Raw genomic sequence first — 22,158 nt, forward strand, 5'->3', positions numbered from 1 at the left:
ATGAGCTAGATTAAAACAGCCAGCACAATGTAGACAATATCATGTTTTATATGTGTAATCAAAATAACACATCATACTTGGACAATACAGAAGATACAATATGCTGCATATGATGCTTTATAATATATGTTTTGACAAAATGTGCAATAATCCAAACTTGGTGTTGTTTATCTGACCCTGCAGAGGACATTCTTTACTGAGAAGACTGACAAGACAAGGACATCCAAAAAGTAACAGCAAGACCATGTGAATAATAAATGCTTGCTGGATTTTCTTACCTTCTGACTTTGACTTGAATGATGGCCCTGACACTCTGAGGACTGAAAACTCTCAGGTACTCTGACTCACTTTCTTAGCCAGAATCAAAAGGCCCTGAAGGTTTCCTGCCATTTTTCTCTGGAGTGTTTTCTCTCAAAGAACAGGAAAGGCAGCTCTGTTTCCCACACACTCACAGAGGTTCGATATCAATGCCGTTGTACAGTGTAGCACACAATCAAGCAGCTGCACAGTCATTGTGAGAGTCTCAGAGTCTCCATGCTGCAATATTACACTAAACTAATGATTCTGGCCTGTAGCTTTTTTTAGAGAAAATAGTGTCTTTGCAGCTTTATGATAATAGGTTCCATCTGTTTGTCTTTAAGCACTGATTATAAGGTCAGTGATGTTCATTGGGTGTAATCTTGAAATCTCAATTCATTTGTTCTTTGATTTCATTGGACCCTTTAATGTTTAAACTATCTAGCTACACTCATGCATTTTGACAAAAAACTGTTTGGTAATCTAAAATTAACAATCTCATCAACATGAATGTGTAGTCAGTCATGCTCTAGAGAGTTTGTTGACCAACACAAACAAATTTCCCCGAACCTTTTTTCTTCTTTGGTTTTATTTTCAGTGTGAGTCAAATGTTTCCTAAGTGTGTAATGGCAAATAATGATGCTTGTTTGTTTGGAAAGTTTTATCCTTTGAAAAGACCTTGTTCTCATGTTAATCAGCCAATTGCGGCAGAGTTTCCTGTTTAAATAGATTCTAATCGTGCTCTGCAAGAACATATGCTGCTGTGTGGATTGATGTGGAGCCAATTGAAACTAAAATAAGAAGAGAACACAGATGTTTCAAAGGCCAAAGGGTGAGACCCCTGTTGATATTGTTATCAGTTCCCTGTAATGCATCGGATCAAACATGATCTGATGCTGAGGCACTGATGTGAATTTGTATTTGCATGTAGAATCATCATGACTTGAATAGCTTCTGAGGTCTAGGATTGTTTTTCATGTAGATGGTCTTTCATTTGAAATAAAAATCTACTTCTGATAGGTGAGAAATGGATAACAAAGCCACTGGCAAAACAAAATCTGTGTCATCTCATTTGACCTACTAAACAAGATTCAGGTTTTTCTCTTGACACATATATTTCAGTGCTCAATTACAGAGTGTCAGACAGCATTCCAGACTTGTGAAATCACCAGGTACATACATGTGAGGGCGATGATGACTAAAGATAAAAGCATAGAAACGGTTTACAGAGAGCTTCACAAAAAACCACAACATGAGATACTGAGTAAATGTCCTCAGTCTTGCACACATACTGTACATACAGGACTGGAACTGGGTGACACATGTAAATTTCCGTTTTGTAAGATTTTTGTTTTTTATATTTATCTGCCTTTGACTTCTGCTAATTAGCTGCTCTTGACTGGTTTGTTACTATGTTTGTTATTATTTAATTATTCTTAATAGAATAGTTCGACATTTTGGGAAATAGGCTTATTTCCTTTCTTGCAAAAAGATGAAGATCAATAGATACAGTACCACTCTTGTAGCCAGCCAGCCAGTTAGCTTAGCTTAGCATAAAGACTGGAAACAGTGGAAAATAGCTTGTCTGGTTTGGTCCAAAGGTAAAAAAAAAAAATCCATCCACCAGCACCTCTAAATCGTACCAATAAACATGTGATATCCCTTTGTTTAATAAAAGGAAATGACTGCTAAGAAATACTCCAGCATGTAGTGCCCCGTTAATCCACATGTAGTTTTCACACTTTGGTTTTTGTTCAGATTAAACAAATGTGTTACAAGTGTGTTAATTAGTGAGCTTTAGAGGTGCTGGTAGGCAGACTTTGTTACCCTCAGATAGAGCCAAGCTAGCTGTTTCCCCCTGTTTCCAGTCCTTGTGCTAAGCTAAGCTAACCAGCTGCTGGCAGTAGCTTCATACTGTATTTCCTGTGCAGACATGCAAGTGTCATTACAACATTAAGATTAGGTATGAAGTTTCAGCCTGATATAGTCAGACTGAATTGCCATTTTCTTTCACTTCATTCATTCAATATCAGTATTCATTATTATGGGAATCTCTCAATAAATTAATAACTGTAAGAGTGAAATTCAGTGGGAGTGAAAATCAGTTTCTACACAAGACCATATATAGCTCATGCCCTTTAAAGCCCCTGAAAACATGGTTTCAAATCTTAAGCCTTTCTTTGTGAAATTATTAGTCATAACTAAATGTACAGCAATCAAAGTTAGATTTTGAGGGACAAAACTTTCCACTTATTTCTTAAGGGTTTAACGCCCAGATACAATCTCTTTTGTCACAACTGTGTGGTTATGGGTTGATCGGATATGATTCACAGAGATGTGATAACACACACAATTAACCACACAAACACATTTTGTCATCACATTTTGATTTTGATCTTGCTAAATTCTTCCACAGAAGTACATGACCTCACCTTTTTTCCAAATTAGCTGCACCCTCTTCAAACTGGTGAGAAGAGCACAAATAAAACAAATGCAAATTTCTCATGTGAGATTATCAAAACTGTTCCAACTTTAGCAAATCAAAATCCATGTGGGACCCATCCCTCACAGTAAAAAGCTGATTAAGAGAATATGTTTTCAGGGCCTTTTAATGTGTGTTAAATCAATCAATTTATTAATTTGAATCTATATTCCCATGGTCACAGTCACATGGCACATCAGTTGAAGGATACTTGACAGTTTTGGAGCAGGCTCTGCTGTATATCCCACAAGGGACAGAGGACAGACCCCCTGTGATGCTCTCTGGAGGGTAAAGTGGGATTAGTCCCTCTGCTCCTGGACCCCTGCCAGGGATTAATGGAGCAGGAGTAACTAAATTGACGGGGATGCTTGCTGGCCAACAAAAGCTCATAAACACTTAGGCTTTACTTAGAAATTGGGACAGGCTGACTTACCCTAAGCTGGTTCAGTTCCAAATGATACAATACTGGTTATGAAATTAATTCAGATTAACTGCAAATGCCCTGATCCATCAAAAAAAGGCAAGGCAGTGTATCCTGATTCACACCATTACACCGTATTCACAGACGTACTTTATGCTTTCCTGTAGTAACTGGCCTCAAGTCAAGAATGTGAACAACAGGGGTCTGGTAGGAGGTAGATGGCAGGGGTGGGAAAGATCCACAGAGGACTGAATTCCCATGAATCATTTGGTGCATTGACCATAAGGTGCTAGAATTCGAGTTGACCTGAAAGAGGGCTGTATCCTGCTAATAAACTGTGGATATACAGGGTATGACACTCTTGTGGAGCAGAAACTCCACAACTCAAACAAGTCTGGGCAATATCAGGACAGAGTTATGCATTTTCTATCCATTCAAAATGCCTAAAAATGCTAGTGGCAATGATGGTCTGTTAGTCAGTCAGTTGGATGGTACACAACTTTCATCCTGACTGAAATATCTCCAGAGGTCCCCAGAGGATGAAGCCTAATCACTTTGGTGATCTCTGACTTTTTCTGTAGCATCATGAGCAGGTCAAAGTTTTCACTTATCCTGAAAAATATCTCAACAGCTACTTGATAATGTACACTCCTGTGTCTTATAGATTACTACGTCAACAATGAACTTTAACATCCCTGGTCTGAGTCTGGCTGGGGACTTTTGTGTCATGGTATTCCCCAGCTCTCCCTCATTTCCTGTCATCTCTCTACTGTTGCTATATACAGTATAAAGGCATGGAAAACAAAATGTTGTACAAACACTCTTGATTCCCAGAAATGAATCCTTATGATTCTCTGACTGTTCCTGTAGCGCCACCACGAGGTTCACATTTGTGGTTTTGAGTAAAACGTCTCAACAACTACTGGAAGGATCAGCAGGACGGTACAGACATTCATGTCACCCTCAGGATGAATAATAATAACTTTGGTGATCCCTCAACCTTTGCTCTAGCGCCATCATCAGGTAACTTTTTATTTGTCCCAGTACTTTTGTCACACTAGGCTAACTTAAAGCACTGCCTTAATACAGCCTCACAAAGCTACTCGAGACTTTTGCTCTGATGGCATGCTGTGTAATTGTACTTGTCTGAAACGTGAAACTAGTTTGGGTTTTTCAGTTGCCCATTTTATGTGGTAAACCCATGAATGAACACAAGATGTCAAGTTAATCCATCACATTTGTTCTGTGTCAAATTCAAGCAAGCAGGTCAGGACCTTTAACATCAGGCTGCAGAGAGCACCAGATTAGATTAAGTTGAATACATGCACGGCAAGTGACAGTGTCCCCGCTGTAACCCTCAAGTCACACCTAGGGGCTAAAGGAGGAGGGGGAGAGCATTACCATTATATGAGGTCTCTTGTGTGTGATGGAAGCACCCATCCTGCTCTAATCCTCACCACTTAAGAGCCTAGCCAATATCTACTTAAAGAGACATTATGCAGGAAATGTTATGCAAATGGCTTGTTTATCACTCGATCTGTGTGTCAGCCACTTGTTTTGTGGTCTGTCTACAGTGTGTCATGTTGATCTCTAGCTTAGGGAGCAGCATAATCTTTTAACACCTATCTGACAGATTTCTCTATTGTTGTCAGATTTGGTATGAGGCAGGAAATCGAGTGAGTTAACTGTGTTTACTTTTTAACAATCAGAGAAGAGCAGCGGTTAATCTTATCTTTCAATAAATTCACAAGTGTCAGATAGTCATCACAAAAAATGTATGGAGTGGAATTGATATGGAAGTGTGCTGCGTGTATATTGGGGGCTCTCCTAAGCTGCACACATTGAGAGACCCTTACTAAGCAGATTACCTCCATAAATCTATGTCAGGATTGTTATAGAAATTTCTGCATGTCTAGTCATGCAAAGCAGCCACACGTTGCCGAGAGCGTGAGAATGCAGACACAAAACATGTTTATAGTGACAGATAGGCATCCCAGATGACTAGCTCCAGACACTGAGCCACTGTTAAAGCCATCAGTGCACTGCTGACATCTGCTGCACAACTTAAGGTACATGCAAAACTTCCAAACACATTTGCAATGAGTTGCATAGAGCTTGTATTTGCATTCGTAGCATTGCAGAGCAGCTCTCTGTTTGATGTGTGATGATAAAAGTGGCCGTTACAGGAAAAAGAATCTTTGGATGTAGAGATATTTAGAGACTGTTTCCTGTGTTTGACATTTACCTTGGAATAAGGAACAGCATTGTGAGTCACAGCTGTACAGAGGTGTAGCATGGGAGCCGAGCTGGCAACACGACGTGTGCCGGGGGGGGGGACCAGATGTTGTCCTCCTACCGTGGGGAATAAACTCTATCAGTCACACCGCAGGTGGTGGGAAAAAGGGGGAGAGAAAAGGAGAAGAGAACGAGTGAGTGAGAAACAACGGCAAACAGGAAGCAGAGACCTTACAACACAATGCTCGCAGGGTTTCCTGCAGGCTCAGACAGATAAGGAACAACACTTTGTTTAAAGCTGTATTTTCACCAGCAAACGTTTCCCGCTCTCTAAAACCACATCTTACAATGTTTGCACAATTCTTCTGCACTACAGCTGTGATAGTGTGGAGCAGAAAATGTGGATTGTGAGTACTTGAATTAAAAAAAATAAAAACCCTCAACCCTAATATCTCTAGACAACATAGCCATAGAAATGAGGTAAATAAATTATATTTATAAAATCTAATTATCATCATTGTAGACCATACATCAGGGGCCCAGCACAAGAAATGCAGGTGCATCAACTATGCAGCTTTTATCTTCACAAACCTAGTAGTCTAGTAAAAATATTTGTTTTTTTCTCCTGTTTGCACACTGGCCCCATGCAAAAGAGGCAACACAAGGCAAGGTGTTGGTGTCTTGGTCCAAACGTGGTCTTTGTGCCACTGTGATTGGCATAGCTGTTTCCAACCAACACATTTGTGCACGGTGTGGTGCACTGGTCAGGGTTCCTGCATGCTGAGGGATGTCAAACAGGGTGCATAGTATGAACCTGTCATGCATTTTGCCCTCTCAGTCAAGTTCACCACTGGTAGGTGAAAAAGAAGCAGCTGGTGTCAACGTGCGTCACACAGGGAGTACATATCTGTCTGCAGCCTTCCCCAGGCCAACAGCAGAGTTAGCAGTATCACAGACTGTGGTGCAACGGGAATCTGGTGTTTTATGTTGGAAGAACAAAGGGGAAAATTCCATAAATAGACCAAAAAACTCTAAACATCATCATCATTATTATTATTATTGTGGTTATTATCATTATTATTGATATTAGTAGTAGTAGTAGTAGTATAGGAGTGTAGATTACACTCATATGAGGGGATGTTTATAATAATAAAGGGATTGTTAAGTGTCTGCTTTCCATAAATATAGCCTATTATTTCTGTGTATTTATGAACCCAGTCACCCTGAAAAAGACAGGATGAAACATGGCACATGAAGTTTCTGCTATAAACTGCAACTGGTGACAGTTTAACAATAACAGTACTCCCTCAGCTGTGCCCTTTGCCCTTTACATGGAGAGTAAAGCTGCCTCTGACTGCCTTCAGCAAATGTGCATTTATAGATTGAGCACATATGAACAATTCAACAAAGTGGCAAACTGGTCTTAAAAAAAATTCTGTGATACTTAAGTGTTGAGATGTAATGTTTAAGGAGCATCAAACCTGAAAGTTGTGCTGACAAATGAAAATCCATCTTTTCTAAAACACAAAAAGTATCCCTGTCCACTTGAAAGACAACACAACATGTGCAACTATACATAATACATTTTAAATCTTAATTTTGCACTGGACAAGTTTCAGCTTGTTTCACTCACCATCTCCATTGAAGAAACGTGGAAGATGTACTAATGCAGAATAAACTCTGTATGAGGTACAATGTGGGCGCAATGTCATGAGGAGCCGATGCTGGAGCAATAGCTCCCTCTGTGGACCAGAAACGGTATTACAGAAAATTATTGCCAGAATTAATTCAGTACAGCTCAACAGAACGACTATATAAGGTAATATCATATAACATTTCAATTTTTCAATGACATTCTGTATGTTTAAGTATCTATTGTTGTCTCTAAGCCTGACTATACTGCAATCAACACTCTAAATGAAATGCATAGCTGCAAGACAAAACATTGAATTTAATGATTTAGATAAGCTTTATAAATTGCATTAACATTATTTTAATAAGTTGTGTAATTACATCAACCTTATATTGTGTGTCATTTCAACTCAAATTTCTGCATTCATTGATTTAAAAAAAAATTCAATTTGTAGCAACTTAATGAAATTGGCTTGATTACTTAATTTCTCCTCACCTTGAGTGCAGGATTTCGAGTACCATCCCCCACCCACTTAACAAAATCACACAGTTCAGACTGTGAGGAGCTGTAGGCTGAACAAATATCACACAAGGATACAGAGGACATTTTCAAGGTGAGTATCATTTCATTTACAAACAAATTTTATTAAAGCAATGTCTTCGGGCATGTTCTCAATTGTGACAGCTAGCTACACCTGCTAACACACAACTTGATGGAATCTGCTACTACTACACATAGCTCATGCTAGTCATATTTAGCAGTGTAATCTGGCCCTCCAACCCTTTAGTTTAGCATAGCAGTGGACTAGAATGGTAAAGTTTTATTTGTGAAATCTGCTCAGCCAAGTAGGACGTTTCATTTGTGCAGTGGGGAGAAAAAATGTTTCAAAATTTGCTTATTCATGTAACCGTTAAGATTGTGTAATCTAAATTCAGCCACAGACACTTTTTGTTGTTTTTTTTAAAAAAAAATCTTGTTCACATCGATAGTCTCGTAGTTCCACTGAAGCCAAGGACAAGAACACGGAAGAGTTTGAATCAGGCCTTGACAGGCTTGTGAAGAAAATTGCCATGATCTGTGATTGGTCCATCCCAGGATCTGACCACAAGACAGCAACATTGTGGTTAAGGGGACCAAGAGGGAAGGGATAATATATGCTTTGTATTTGAGCTGTCCCAAGGAACTTAAATGTCCTTTTAAAGTGTTTTAGAAGCTGTTCCTTGAACTTGATGGACAAAAGTCTTAAGAACAGTATTTTCTGAAGATTCCACTTGCTTTACAGCACAGTCAGATTTTATTAAGATGACGTTGTTTTGTATTTTGAAGTCTACTGAGGAGGTTACCAAACTGATACTGTAATGTATGTACTGTAATGCTGAAGAGAGGACATAAGATACCATTTGAAATTTATCAGAAGTTGTCATAACTCAAAAAGCTTGATGCAAACTATTGCCTTATTTTTTTTTTTTGGTTGAGCCAAAACATTTGTTTTCAGAGTGTAGTGTGTGCATATCCTTCTGAAAAAAGTCACATGGTCAATTTATCACACGAGAGTCCCACTTCTGAGGGTTAATTTAACATTTGCATATTTACAAACTTGCAAGATTTCAGTCAAAGTACTAATCTATAAAGCATGCTACTGTACTTTCTTTATCATATGGTATTTAAGGTCAAATCAGCTGACCTTTACCAGTGGTCTTAGTGGGAGTGACTATGTAAATCTGCATCAAAAGGAAACAGACAAAGTGTTGGGGGATCACTCATCTGATTGGGTGCCTTTTGTTCTTTCAAACTGAGGTGTCCCCCCTCCCTTTATTGGCACCAACGGGCCTGTGGAGAGGAAGACATCTTTTACAGTAATGCTGCACAACTGCATGGACTTTCACAGTGCTGGGATGATGGAAGGATAATATGAGGAAACATGGCGCAGGCCTGTCAGAGACACGATAAACCGAACAGACTGAGGGAAGAACTGAGCTGCATGCTGGTGGGTGATGGAGCAGTGGGGAAGACCAGCATGATTATCAGCTACATCTTCAATGGATACAACAGCGAGTACAGGCAAACAGCTTTTGATGTCTTCACTGGTAAGTGGGGGTTAATCTTTTTTTAAAGCTCAACAACAGCTGGACTCAGTAAGAAAACTGATGTTTCTGTCCAATTAACTTCCAGGTCTGGTTCATGTGAATGGAATTCAAACTCGTATCAAACTGATAGATACTGCTGGACAGGTAAATATCCCACATTATGATTTCTTAAACAAACCACAGATTCCTTTGTCCAGCTCTCACTATTTGATCTTTGACAGGAGGAATTTGGCCATCTTCGTTCTCTGTGCTATGCCCATGTGGACGTCTTCATCCTCTGCTTCAGCCTTGTCAACCCCGTCTCCTTTGACAATATCACTTCCAAATGGATCCCACAGATCCGCGCTGGCAACCCAACCTCACCCATAGTTCTGGTCGGAACTCAGTCAGATCTTCGCCACAATGTGGACGTCCTTATTCATCTGGACCAGCGCGGAGCCAAACCAGTGCACTTCAGCCAGGCCAGAAGGCTAGCACGCAGGGTCAGGGCTCATGACTATGCGGAGTGTTCAGCTCTGACTCAACACAACCTCAAAGATGTGTTTGACTGTGCTATATTTGCTGCCATTAAGCACAAGCACACTGGCACAAAACCCCAAAAGCTCAACCTGATTAAACGTTTAAAGACTTTTTGTGATTGTGGATGGAGGAAAATACTCAGATTCATCTGACTGGAATGTAGAGAAATGATTGGCGTTTGTTGTTTTGGGGATTCTGTCTGTGCAGAATGTGGATGACATGATGACTTAAGTTCATTTAAAACCTGCTTGACATCCTACCTTAAGGTCCTGTGAGAAATACAACAATCAATGTACCAAATTCTGTACATTCTGTTCTTCTTATCTTGTCATTCTTGTTTTCATGTTTTGTTTGTTCGTATTGTTGTTTCATGTTTTTGTATGTGTGTTAAAGTGTGTAATAAATGCACTACAGAATACATTTCATTTCAGCTGTGTTTTCTTTGAATCTGTGTTTTGAGAGTTGCTTTGATTAATGAATCAGGAAACATCCAGTCTGAAGATCCTACAGTGGGAGATACTGTCAGTGGAGAAATGGAGGGAAAACTCAAAGTGCCATTTAGAACAAATGGTCACCTGCTGACACTTTGAAGTGCTAGTTTACAAGACAAAGGCCATTTAAATCCATCCTCTGTGCAAAAGCTTATGCTGAGGTGTGTTTCCAGCATTTACTTTCAAAATGCCTGCCTTCATTTTCTTTGATAAAATGAGGGTCAAAAATCAAATTATGATTAATTAAAGTTTGCCAAAAAATAGTGATTTCAAAAGAAACAATTTGATATACAGTATTCATTTAAATGTACAAAGACATTTGGAGCTATTTGCAGCACAAACTCACACCAAGAGAACTATTAGATTATTTGAATTTTCAAGGGGGTCATCTCATCATTTGATATTTCTTATTAATTATTTATTCATATGCCTCAGAAGAGTACAATACACTTCTACAAAAAACATGCATTACATACACAGTAGTGTTGAATATGTGGGTTTGCTTCTTACTTTCATTTTTTCACTTGTAACAGATGGTGGTATTTTATTATGTTGCAAGGCAGCAAAAGTCCAAGGGCTGGTTTGATAAATTTACCACTTCCCACAACTGTTTACATGCACATCACCCAGTCCTGCAGCGCTGCAGCTCTGCAGCTCTGCAGCCAACATTCAAGATTCAAAGACTTAATTGTCATATGCACAGAGGAACAAGTTAGGCATACCCTATGCAATGAAATTCTTACATTGCAGTCTGTAGGCATTGCCGTTAAAGAATATTAAAAAGGAGAAATAAAATAACTATCAGTTATATACAAAATAAAATAAATGTAATAATATATGTGTAAGCCACTGACAGATAAATTTGTGAAATATGATTATGTAATTACGTTTTAAGGAAGTAATCGCTGAAAAGTTGAAGTCTTTCAGTAAAACCACAAAAAAGCCAAATTTTGTGAGCACATTACAACATTTTAGAAGCTGCTCAGAAATCATTGACTCAACTTGAGCGCCTCACTGGCTGAAACTACGTTTCCCGTCATGCAACCGGCCTCACCCTCCCCTGACCCTGTGACTGAAAATAATCTGATCAGCTGATCTGACCTGGCAACAAAATAACGTAGCCAAAGAAACCTGCCAGGGAGGGGGCTGACGAACAAAAACAATGACACTGCTCGGACGGATTTAAAATACAGAAACACTTTTAAAGACTTTTTAAACGGAGTCGCGCGGATTTCCCTCCCGTTTTAAAGTGTCCGTGCGGATATCCGAGCTTTTGACATCGACTGGCTGTTGTTTTTGTTGATATGTTAACTCTGCAGTTCAGTTGACAGACTGGAGGCTAGCTGCTTTGGACGGCTATAAACTGTTGGAGGTTGCTCGCTCACTAATTACGGCTTTTCTTTGGAAAAGTTGAACCTGTCCGTCGAAACTAGCTAGCTAGAAGCAAAGCATTCCTGTTTGGACGCCAAACTACTTGCCGTTTTTGCCAGCGAGCTGCTGAGGGTCAGTTTGCTAGCTAGCCTGTTGTTAGCATCAACATTTGCACATTCATCTTTTCAGGGAGAGTTCATTGTCTCGGTTGGTTCTTGCTACCTGCACATATTTCTGTATTGTATTGTAGTTTTATTCGCTAACTTAAGGTGTATTTTATTTAATGCTGCATCCATTATCTAACTTTGATGTACAGACAAGCTAACTTGGTTGCAAAAAGACATAACTTAAGGAGACGGCGTTTCTTCTTTATTGCCTCACTGTTAGCTGGTTGTTGCACTGGCTAAATGTCATTAAAAAGTGTTTGAAATTTATGCTGCAAAAATTAATTTGTTAAATCGTATGTATTGTTGAGACTTTTTAGTTGTCACAGTCAGAGAATCACCAGCCTAGACACAATGCATCTGCTTTAAGTTGAATTATTGTATTCAGTGATTTCAGTATTATCGCATATTGTGCATTTTTCGTTTATTGCTATTGGAAATTGCTGGTGCTGTAGTCAAAGCTGCTCCAATAAGCACTACTCTGTATTAAAGTTAACGTTGTAAGAAACGATGAGTGGCCATGGCTCATCTTCAGAAAAGGGAGTCAATACTAGTCTAATATGTCAAGAGAGTTATGTCTGTGGTGGCTCTGAGGAGGCTGCATTTGAGTGTGATGAATGCAAAAGCTTGCAGTGTGTTCGTTGTGAGCTTGAGCTCCACAGCCAGGAGCTTCTCAAGAGCCATGAGCGGGTTCAGATAAGTCCAGGGCATGTCCCTTATTGTGACAACTGTAAAGGTGGTAACGGAGACAATGGCAAACGCCATAGGTCAGTGGTCCGCTGCCAGAACTGCAAAGTTAACTTGTGCCAAGACTGTCAGAAACGCACGCACAGTGGAGGCAACAAGAAGAAACACCAGCTCACATCTTATCCTCCACCACCAAAACCTGCCGAGGTCAGCTCTGTCCAGACATCTGTGCAGCCTGCTGTCCAAATAGCTGATGAGACCAGATCTCAGAAAGCAAAACTCCAGGAGAAGATATCTAGTTTTCTTCTGGTTGATGAGAATGAGGAAATGCAGGTATGTTGTGCAAAAGTGACACTTTTGCTTAGACTTCTAAATTTATTTTGATAACACATAACATCCCTTGCAAACTCTTCTTGTTCTTTCCCAGATAAAAGATGAAGCTGCATTTATAAAGAGTCTGAATTGCACAGCTGACCAGCTGCTGAAGGTGGTGTCCATCTTTGGTAACACGGGAGAGGGCAAATCTCACACCCTGAACCACACATTCTTCATGGGCAGAGAGGTGTTCAAGACCTCTCCCACACAGGAGTCCTGTACAGTGGGTGTGTGGGCAGCGTTTGACCCCATCCATAATGTAGTGGTCATCGATACAGAGGGTCTGCTTGGGAACAGTTCCAAACAGGGCCAGAGAACCCGTCTCTTGCTCAAGGTGCTCGCCATCTCTGACCTCATCATCTACCGCACCCACGCCGACCGTCTCCATGATGACCTCTTCAAATTCCTTGGGGACGCCTCTGAGGCCTACTTGAAGCATTTCACTAAGGAATTGAAGGCCACGACAGCCCGCTGCGGCCTGGATGTCCCACTGTCCACCTTGGGCCCTGCTGTGGTGATCTTCCATGAAACAGTTCATACTAAGTTGCTCGGTTCAGGTATGTATCCAGGCAAAACATCTTAACAGGTCTGTTGCTAATAAGTCCTACTGTTGATGTGTGGAGTGTAATTACTTCATCTGTTACACAAATGCTGGACAAGTCAAACCTTTTAATAGAATTTTATCTTGAAGCTTCCTTAGAGGAACAGCACATTGTGACTGTATCAAAATGAATGTAGTCTGCATCACTATAAAGGATGAGTGGCAGTGCCTACAGGTTAAACAGAGATAATTACAGGAAAGCAAATATTAGCTTGCTGTGTTTCTGGGGGTAGCAATCAGCATTCCAACTTTTTGAGAAAGGTGTAAACATTACTTTTTAGGCTAAAAAGAAAACTGTGCATTCAGTGTCTGAAGTCAAAAATGACACATATTTACGGCTGCAGTCAAATACTTGAATGGCCATACCTGTTATTTTGCATATTTTAGTCCTGTTGCTGCAGTCGTACTTCATGTTACCTTCCACCTCTTTCCAGTGGATGCTTTAGTCATTCCAGGTTTTTAAATAACTTCCAGGCAGCCAGTGTTTTCTATTTATTTTGCTACAGAGTGAGAATAGACTTGCAGAGACTAGTGAGCATCACGTCTGTTTTTTATTGTTATCCGAGTTACATTATCGCTGCTGTTGTAAATGCAAGTTATTTTTAAAAAGCCTGTGCTGTGACACGCCCCGGGAGCATGCTAGTCAAGACGCATGCCACATAACTACAACATATGTGGTCTGATTCCAGTGACGCGCCTTTGTTGCTTATCATTCTCTGTCTCTCTCTCTCTCCCCCAGTTTCCTGTCATCTCTCTATTGTCATTATTTGATAAAAGCATAGAATGCCCAAAAAATACATATTAAAAGAAAGTTTGCACCCCATTGCCATGCCCTACAAAACCTGATATTCAGTGTGATGCATTACCTAACCCAAATAAGTTTCAAGTCTCTTAAAACAGATTTTCAACAAAACAAAAACACATTTAAGATACATTAGGACCTTGGAATGTAAAGTACACATGATTTGTAGTGAATCCACTAAAACATGAAGGAATACTGGTGTGAGCCTTCAAGACTTGGGACAACAAACTTGAGGCAAATGAAAGAACTACATTTTAAGCTTTATTAAGTATGCTCGGCTGATGCTTTACACTTTTATATTTCAGGAACATGTGGTATTTAGCTCTCACATATCATAACGGATACTCTGAATCACAACATTTTTAGAATTGTGTTGTATCTGATGTACTGATAGATATATGCTAATGGATTATTTACAGTGTATTCGGATTACAATCCATGGTAACCTCTCTATCTGTGTTTTGTTTTTCTAGAGAAGTCATCCGAGTCAGTAGATCGGCTGCTTTTGGAGCGCTTCAGGAAGCTTTCTCGTTTCCCAGAGGCCTTCAGCTCTGTCCAGTACTGGGGCACACAGACTCTGAGCCCCCCTACTGACTTTCTTGGCCTGCAGAGTAAACTGGAGCAGCTCCTTGATAACAACGCCACTCGTTCCCCACGCACCCCTGTGGTCATCTTCAAAGCCCTGCAGGTAGGGCTGTATATAAAAATCAGCTACCTTCAAACATGCCTCAGACTGGCTGGCTATTATAAAGCCAATAGTGAACTGAGGATGATTGTTTTTCAGTTTTTAATGCTCAAGGTTTAACTTTATTCATTTAATGTAATTATCTGCCGGTCCTTGATTTCCCTACAGGCATTAAGTGAGCGCTTCAATGGGGAAATTGGAGATGAGCTGGTAGCTCACAGCTGCTTCTTTCCTGATGAGTACTTCACTTGCTCCAGCTTGTGCCTCAGTTGTGGGTCAGTACCTATTAAATTTTTAAAAATGTTTTGCTTAATTATCTCTCTGTCAATCTCTTGCTGACTTTAATTCTGATTTATAACTTGAATCTCAGATCCGGTTGCAAGAACAGCATGAACCACTTAGCAGAAGGAATGTGCCATGAGGCGAAGCATCGTTGTCGTTATTCTGTTCAGTACGATAATCGCATTTACACCTGTAAGGTAAGCACAGAGGTTCACGTATGTTGCTAAGATAGAATTGAGCATTCACTCTTTACCAGTTCCGCTGTTATTACTCATTTCCTTTGACTGACGAATCTAAAGGTAAAATCATTGTGTGTTGCGCCACCTCAGGCTTGCTATGAAGGGGGGAAGGAAGTGCTAGTTGTCCCAAAGACCTCAGCGTCCTCAGACTCTCCATGGATGGGTCTTGCCAAATATGCCTGGTCTGGGTGAGTAGTAGGGGAATGACCTGCGGGGTCAGGGCGTAACTGGGCTTGGGTTAGGCTTATGTTACCTTTACACAGCCTAATTTTAGCACTGGTGTTCCAGACACTGACCTAAAATCACACAAACCTACATATCCTTCAGCTACCAGATACAAATGTATTACATTTGTATTTCCACAGAGACTAAGTAGTACATTTGCATTTATTTATGTATGTTCAGGTATGTTATTGAATGTCCCAACTGTGGAGTGATCTATCGGAGCCGTCAGTATTGGTATGGGAACCAGGACCCTGTGGATACAGTTGTTCGCACTGAGATCCAGCATGTATGGCCAGGGGTAAGAGAAACAAGCTTCTCAGTCTAATTATTTGATATAGGCTGTAATTGCCTTATTATCTATAATAGGGCAGACCTAGAATTATCTACCTTTTTTATGGTAAAAATTTGGTCTCTGTTTTTTGCAGTCGGATGGCTTTTTAAAGGACAATAGCAATGCAGCACAGCGTCTTTTGGATGGAGTCAACTTGGTAGCCCAGTCTGTGTCAGAGCTCAGTGTCAAGCCTGCCAAGGCCGTCACCTCTTGGCTGACAGATCAGATCGCCCCAGCCTACTGGAAACCCAACTCCCTCATCTTGGTGAGTGACACACACAACCCCGCCCTCAGCCACCCACCACCAACAGCCAAGTCAACACTTTTGTGTCCTGAGTGATGTTTACTGTCTGTGGTGTTCTGTGCCTATTACACAATCTATGTTTGCCAGTCACAAGATAAAACTTGGACAGACACAGTATGCGTTCTAGCTCAGCTCTGGTCAATAACAACCTGTATTGTTATTGTTTTTGTCTTGCACAAGGTGTGCCATAAGTGTCACACAGTCTTCCAGGACAACGACACCAAACATCACTGCCGTGCCTGTGGAGAGGGTTTCTGCGATGGCTGCTCTTCCAAAGCTGCACCCGTCCCTGAGAGAGGCTGGGGTCTTGCCCCTGTCAGAGTCTGTGACATCTGCTTCGAGCAGAGAGCTTCATACGCAGGTACACACACTCTCAGTAATGCCAAATGTCCCCCGTTGTTCCCCTGTGTGTGTGTGTGTGTGTGTGTGTCATGAAGCCATTTAACATTTGGGTGAGCTGTAACTTTAGCAAGGGTTTTTGTCCTTATGCAGAGCTACTGGAGGCAGAGCTTGAGGAGGAAGAAGGTGGAACTCTTGCCAGAAAGGTCGGAGAGGCGGTGACCAACACCATAGGGGTTGTAGTCACTGCTATTGACATCCCACTTGGTGAGTGTTGCCCAAATCAAAACCTAAAGGGAATTGTTATGTAACAGGAACAAATGACCCAGTAAATGTGAGTGTATGGACACATTGCCCTCTGGTGGCAGAGGTGTACCATTCTTATTTACAGTAGGAAAGAAAAACAGGAAGGTCTTATTTCTAGTATGAACTTTCAAAGATGTAACGCAGAAGTCTAGCCAGCAAAGCCTCCCTTATAAGGAAAATGAGGTGCCCTAATGGCCTACTTGTAAAAGAGCTTGTAGCTCACAGGTCTCTGCTCACTCACTGCAAATCTGTCAAATGTCACAGATATTTCAAGGAAAATAAATTACCTATCATATGACTAACCTGGAAAAATAATCCAAATTAAGAGATTGATTTCCAGCCTGTTTGGTGATGATACAAGAGACTCACATGAATGACAAATGATATATTTCATTAAGCAGATGTTCAAATACAGAATTAGTATTTGTCTGTAATTTGTTATTCTTTCCAAAAAAAAAGGTTTATTTGCTAAAAACCGGAATTCTTCTACACACGCTGGCTATAGAAAGTAAAACTTCCTCGAGCAAACTCTTCATGATGCTCCAGTGGCAGCACTTCATGTACAAGTGCTCTGCTATCTAATGTTTAACATAGACTTCCAGTTCTTGTATCTATTGCTCAGTGTTAATTAGTTGTTAGTAGATGACTAGTTACATTCTTCTCAAATGTGTGTTGTAAACTCACTGTTGTACATTTTTTTAAGAGTCAATGACCTGAATGTTTAGAGGTTGCTTTTACAGGACATATTATACGTCTGTACATATTTCTCAGTAATTGTACACCGCAGTACTCTCAGTTGCTTCTGTACCATCTCCACTCACATAGAGAATGCACTTTGTCTTATAGAAAATTTTTATAACTGCCTATCTGACACATTTCTATTGAGTAAATGTGTATTACATTGAGAAAAAGAGGTCTGTTCCACTCACATGCAAATCACAAATCATAGCTCCTATTTCAGGTTGTTTCATCCATGTTTTTATCATATTTGGAAAACCTCAAAAAACAGTTTGTTTAATCTGGAGCCTAAATAGTATGATCATTATACTGCTATGTAAGGTTACTATAGTTCTATATTTACTGCTAATGGGTGTGGATGAATACATTTTTGATAACCTGATATCCTGCTGAAAACTTCTCCATGTCCAACACCACCCCAAAAATACCACAGAGCAACGTCTGCTCCAATCACAACACTATTAGTCGATTTACTTCTAAATCCAAATCTTGTTTCCAGGTGATGTTCATGTTGTCAGCTATTTTTTAAAATTTAGTTTTAGTCTTGTGTCAAATGTCCTTGTTAGTTTTTATCATATTTAGTCAACCTTATCATAATTAGTCAGTGTAATTATTTTAGTATAGTCTTAGTCAATGAAAACTGTTGACATTTATTCTTTATTAGCCGTCAGATTATACTGAACATTTCAATCAGTCTAGTTTAGCCAAAGCCAATCATTTTTGTCATTTAAGTTAAACTTATTTCACAAAAGATTTTATCTTATTATCTGATGAAAAACATAGGTTGAATAATTAAGAATGCAGCTTTGCAGGAACTGTCTGGTCTGATGGTATCAATTTAAGGAATAAACCCAGACATGGAACATATTCTGATTTACATATTTATTTTGAACCAACATGATTCAACAACTGGGTTTCTCATTACTGTGGTGGACTGCCACAGTTTAATTTGCCCCACTACAGTTTCACATCGGCATCCCCCCTCATATAACTGACACTTGTGACACCAACACGCGTGCGTGCGCGCATGCAAACACACACACACACACACACACTCACACTCACACTCACACAAACACACTAACATGTAACCGACACTTGTGCTTACTGACACACACACACACTCTCTCTTTCTCTCATTCACACACACACACACTGTTCTAAACATTTTATTAATTTATGTATTTTCTTATCAAGTTATGCAACCCCGCCCCTCTACTCCCCCACCAACTGCATAAATGACCGTTTAACCAACACATATATTCGCTGCTCATATTTAGAAAAAAAAACAGTCTATAATATTTTGTTTCCTCTTTTTTGTCAACAAAAATTAAGAGAAATGTTGATAAAGTTTAAATTTTTAAAACTACATCTTAGTCTCGTCTTTCTTCATCAACAGTATTGCATATTTATATAGTCACAGTTAGTCTTTAATGGTGTTGGTGCCGTCTCATCATCGTCTCATCTTAGTCATGGAAAAAAGGTCATTGACAAACATGTTTAGTCACAATTTTTCTTAACGATATTCACCATATACCAGAGCCAAGGCAGCTAAGAAAAGCAGGGTAGATAAAGCTAAAGTAAAGCGATACTTATTGAAGTTTAAATACTACAGTATAAAACTAGTATTTTGTCAGCAGGGATGGGGAGCACGATGGAGGTGGCACATACAAGTACATGTGTGAAATAAATATAAAAGACAAACTGTTATCTTACCACTAGAACCAGGACATGCCTGTTAATGTGTGTGTATTTATGCTATGTGTTGCCTTCAGGCCTAGTGAAAGACGCAGCCCGTCCTGCCTACTGGGTGCCTGATCAGGACATCCTGTCCTGCCACAACTGCCAGCGTGAGTTCACTGCCAAGCTGTCCAAGCATCACTGCCGTGCCTGTGGCCAAGGAGTGTGCGACGACTGCTCCCCGGAGCGTCGTCCGGTTCCATCGCGGGGCTGGGACCACCCCGTGCGCGTGTGCACCAGCTGCAACCAGAAACCTGGAGAACTTTAACAGGGACGGTCTTCCTTCCTCAGAGCACTAGAAAGAACCACTCACTCACTCAGCTCGCAGTCTGTCACTGCTATACCTCTGTTACTCAAATGGTTCCGTCTTGTTTCTGTGGAAAGGAAGTTTTTAGTCATATATACAGTAAAGATTTGGGATTTCAGAGTTCCTGTGGCCTTTGTAGAACAGCCAGAACATGTGAGTTACTTGACTGAGTGTGAAAACTACACTTCCACTCTGATTTAAACACTCAGAGTGAATATTTTAATTCTTATTGACACAAATCCCTAATTTTACGTTAAATAAGGCTGTTGAGCTATTTTTCTACTATCAGAAAATATGAAAAAAAAAATGTATCATTTAAAGAATTCTAGTTAGTTGAGAACCCTGTGGGGCTGGTGTGATTAGTTTTCAGCAATTCTTATTATTGAGCATTGTTTCTCTGATGTCGTACGTGTAATGGCCAGGGGATATTTTAAATGCGTGCAGGTATAAGTGCAGGATCCATTGCATGCTGTATTGCAACATTTTAGTTTTTTGCACTAAGCCTTTTTCAGCTGTTATAGGCTGTTGCTTACCATGGCCAAAAACCAGATATCCTGATGATCAAGTAATCTGTCCCAAACTGAGTTAAAATCTACAGTCGGTCGGTCTAGATTTTGGATATCTGGTGTGCCAAAAAAATCATTCAGGTCACTGTGTCTGTGCTGGTATAATGTTTATATTTTACCATGTAATTTGTGGTTGTATGAAGACATAGAACTATGTTAGAGGAGTGTACATTTGAAATGTTAAAAAAAAAAAAAATTATTTATGTATTGAAGAAAAAAAATAATACTTATTAGCACTCTGGCATGCATGACAGTCTGAGACATCCATGGCCTTTTACTTGTTCAGAGGGCGGTCTCTGAATAACCTCACTATCTCTTTTACCAAGCGGCATTTTGATGTACGTGTCATAAACTGTATGTATTTCATGTTCAAATTTTTATTTTATTGACACAACCACATTTGAGTTGTTTTCTAATATTTAGTGTTGCTGTCTGCTTTGGTGTTTTGAAAATTGTTTTTTCAGAACCACAGAATATCCAAATTTGTCTCCAAACCAGTTTTACATATTGCATTCACGCCTCCAGGTCTCCGTAGGCACAATCTGACAGGATAAGGACTCATGACAAAGCTCAACTCATTGATATTCTGTTTCAGCTCTTCACAAAGCTTGTTTTTTTCCGTTATTTTTCATCCGTTATTGAAAGCTATTTTATCGTATTTTTGCCTGTTTTTTTTTGTTTTGTTTTGCATTAGTTACGGCTATTTATATACTTTGTAGTGACTGTATGTGATTCACCATTTCTCTCTATATTTATTATTATTATTATTTTGTCTTTCAGCATTATACAACAAAAAAAAAACGGATGCTCAAATGTGGCAGTGACAAGATATGGAACCATATTTAGTGACTGAAAGCTTTAATGAACTTTTTCAAAAGTATGTCTTGCATCATTACTAGTTTTATGTTACTGAGTAATGAGACTGTTACATCTGGATATCATACAAAGCACAAGGTGATGCCTTTAACACGTATGCTTGTATTTTATTGTTAAAAAGGAGAAAGGAAAAAAAAAACGAAGGTCTTTGTCGATTGTAAGCTTTGTAGATAAAGTTAATTCTCCCTTTGCTCCTAACGTGGAACTTTTCGTTCTGATGTCTGGGAAGATGTTGTGTCTGCCTTGTCTGAAAATAGATTTATCTGTCTGAATGTTGCATCACACGTACACACACACACACACCCTCGTCTGAGATTATAATATTGCACAGGATAGAATAGGAAATAGATCATTTCAGATTACATGTACTGGAGTCCATTCCCATGCAAATTTGTGAAGTCTGTTGCTTCAAATATCCTTTTCAGTGTTTGAGAATTACACTTTGTGATGTCCAGTTTTTGTTTTATTTGTTTTGTTTTGTTTTTCAATTAGCCTGGGTGCTATCATGAACACGATTTATCTACAGATTCCAAATCAAGCAGGAATGATTGATACCTTTTTAAACGGTTGGAAATGAACTTGAAAACTGTGATGCGTGGAAGATGTGTGGAAACCGGTGGAAGATTTGCATAAGATTAAAGTTGTATCAGCTCCCGTCTGTCAAAACATAATCTGGAATTGCCTCCATGTCTTTAATGTGAGTGTGTGTGTATGTGTGTGTTTAAATCTCCCAGTGTCAAACCACTTACTGTACTGTATGTGGGAGGACTAGATCGTGTGCATGCCTGTGTGTTATGCTCCTTGCTTCCACTCCTCTCCCAACACTGCAGCTTCAGATAAAGTGAGGGAAAATGATTTCCTTAGTGCTTATCGATGATGTTAAATGATTTATAATTATTTTAATAAATAATGAATACCAAGCTTCCATGTTGACATTCTGTGCCACTTGCACTGCGTTGGTTTTTAGTACACCAAATAGGGAATTGCTCTTGATATATATATCCAAGCTTTAGTAAGGGTCTCTTTAAAAGTGTTGTAATTCAGTTGTGTACAAT

The 22,158-nt window shown here is 39.7% G+C and overlaps 2 protein-coding genes and 1 long non-coding RNA gene across 6 annotated transcripts; 2 read left to right on the forward strand and 1 right to left on the reverse strand.

Moving 5' to 3' along the window:
- Positions 1-2,178: 2,178 nt before the first annotated feature.
- LOC121880824 lies at positions 2,179-7,245 on the reverse strand. The gene is made up of 3 exons (XR_006091647.1): positions 7,069-7,245; positions 5,446-5,571; positions 2,179-3,101 (listed from the first exon to the last, which is right to left on the reverse strand). It is a non-coding gene; the product is annotated as an uncharacterized LOC121880824 (long non-coding RNA).
- On the forward strand, positions 7,190-9,953 carry LOC121880821 (rho-related GTP-binding protein RhoV-like). Of its 4 annotated transcripts, XM_042388363.1 has the most exons (6): positions 7,190-7,254; positions 7,575-7,681; positions 8,058-8,119; positions 8,957-9,155; positions 9,241-9,299; positions 9,377-9,953. In XM_042388363.1, the coding sequence occupies exons 4-6, from the start codon at positions 8,990-8,992 to the stop codon at positions 9,824-9,826; spliced, it is 675 nt and encodes a 224-aa protein (XP_042244297.1). In that variant the 5' UTR covers positions 7,190-7,254; positions 7,575-7,681; positions 8,058-8,119; positions 8,957-8,989; the 3' UTR covers positions 9,827-9,953. The 4 variants fall into 4 exon arrangements, with proteins under 4 accessions (XP_042244297.1, XP_042244296.1, XP_042244294.1 ...); XM_042388362.1 differs by lacking the exon at positions 8,058-8,119; XM_042388360.1 differs by lacking the exon at positions 8,058-8,119 and having other exon boundaries at positions 7,193-7,254; positions 8,866-9,155.
- A 1,277-nt stretch (positions 9,954-11,230) lies between these two features.
- LOC121881294 (zinc finger FYVE domain-containing protein 1-like) lies at positions 11,231-22,028 on the forward strand. Its single transcript, XM_042389010.1, has 11 exons — positions 11,231-12,720; positions 12,815-13,319; positions 14,639-14,853; positions 15,019-15,125; positions 15,221-15,329; positions 15,462-15,559; positions 15,777-15,894; positions 16,022-16,192; positions 16,412-16,592; positions 16,724-16,837; positions 19,390-22,028. The coding sequence occupies exons 1-11, from the start codon at positions 12,211-12,213 to the stop codon at positions 19,620-19,622; spliced, it is 2,361 nt and encodes a 786-aa protein (XP_042244944.1). The 5' UTR covers positions 11,231-12,210; the 3' UTR covers positions 19,623-22,028.
- The last annotated feature ends 130 nt before the right edge of the window (positions 22,029-22,158 follow it).

This window comes from Thunnus maccoyii, chromosome 16 (genome assembly GCF_910596095.1).
Source record: "Thunnus maccoyii chromosome 16, fThuMac1.1, whole genome shotgun sequence".
Classification (NCBI taxonomy): Eukaryota; Metazoa; Chordata; class Actinopteri; order Scombriformes; family Scombridae; genus Thunnus; species Thunnus maccoyii.

Excerpts from the sequence above, each read along its gene's own strand:
- LOC121880821 (XM_042388363.1), top strand. The coding sequence starts at position 8,990 with ATGGCGCAGGCCTGTCAGAGACACGATAAACCGAACAGACTGAGGGAA. Across the intron at positions 9,156-9,240 it reads AGCTTTTGATGTCTTCACTG|GTCTGGTTCATGTGAATGGA; the intron begins GTAAGTGGGGGT and ends ATTAACTTCCAG. Across the intron at positions 9,300-9,376 it reads TGATAGATACTGCTGGACAG|GAGGAATTTGGCCATCTTCG; the intron begins GTAAATATCCCA and ends GATCTTTGACAG.
- LOC121881294 (XM_042389010.1), top strand. The coding sequence starts at position 12,211 with ATGAGTGGCCATGGCTCATCTTCAGAAAAGGGAGTCAATACTAGTCTA. Across the intron at positions 16,193-16,411 it reads AACCCAACTCCCTCATCTTG|GTGTGCCATAAGTGTCACAC; the intron begins GTGAGTGACACA and ends GTCTTGCACAAG. Across the intron at positions 16,838-19,389 it reads TGCTATTGACATCCCACTTG|GCCTAGTGAAAGACGCAGCC; the intron begins GTGAGTGTTGCC and ends TGTTGCCTTCAG.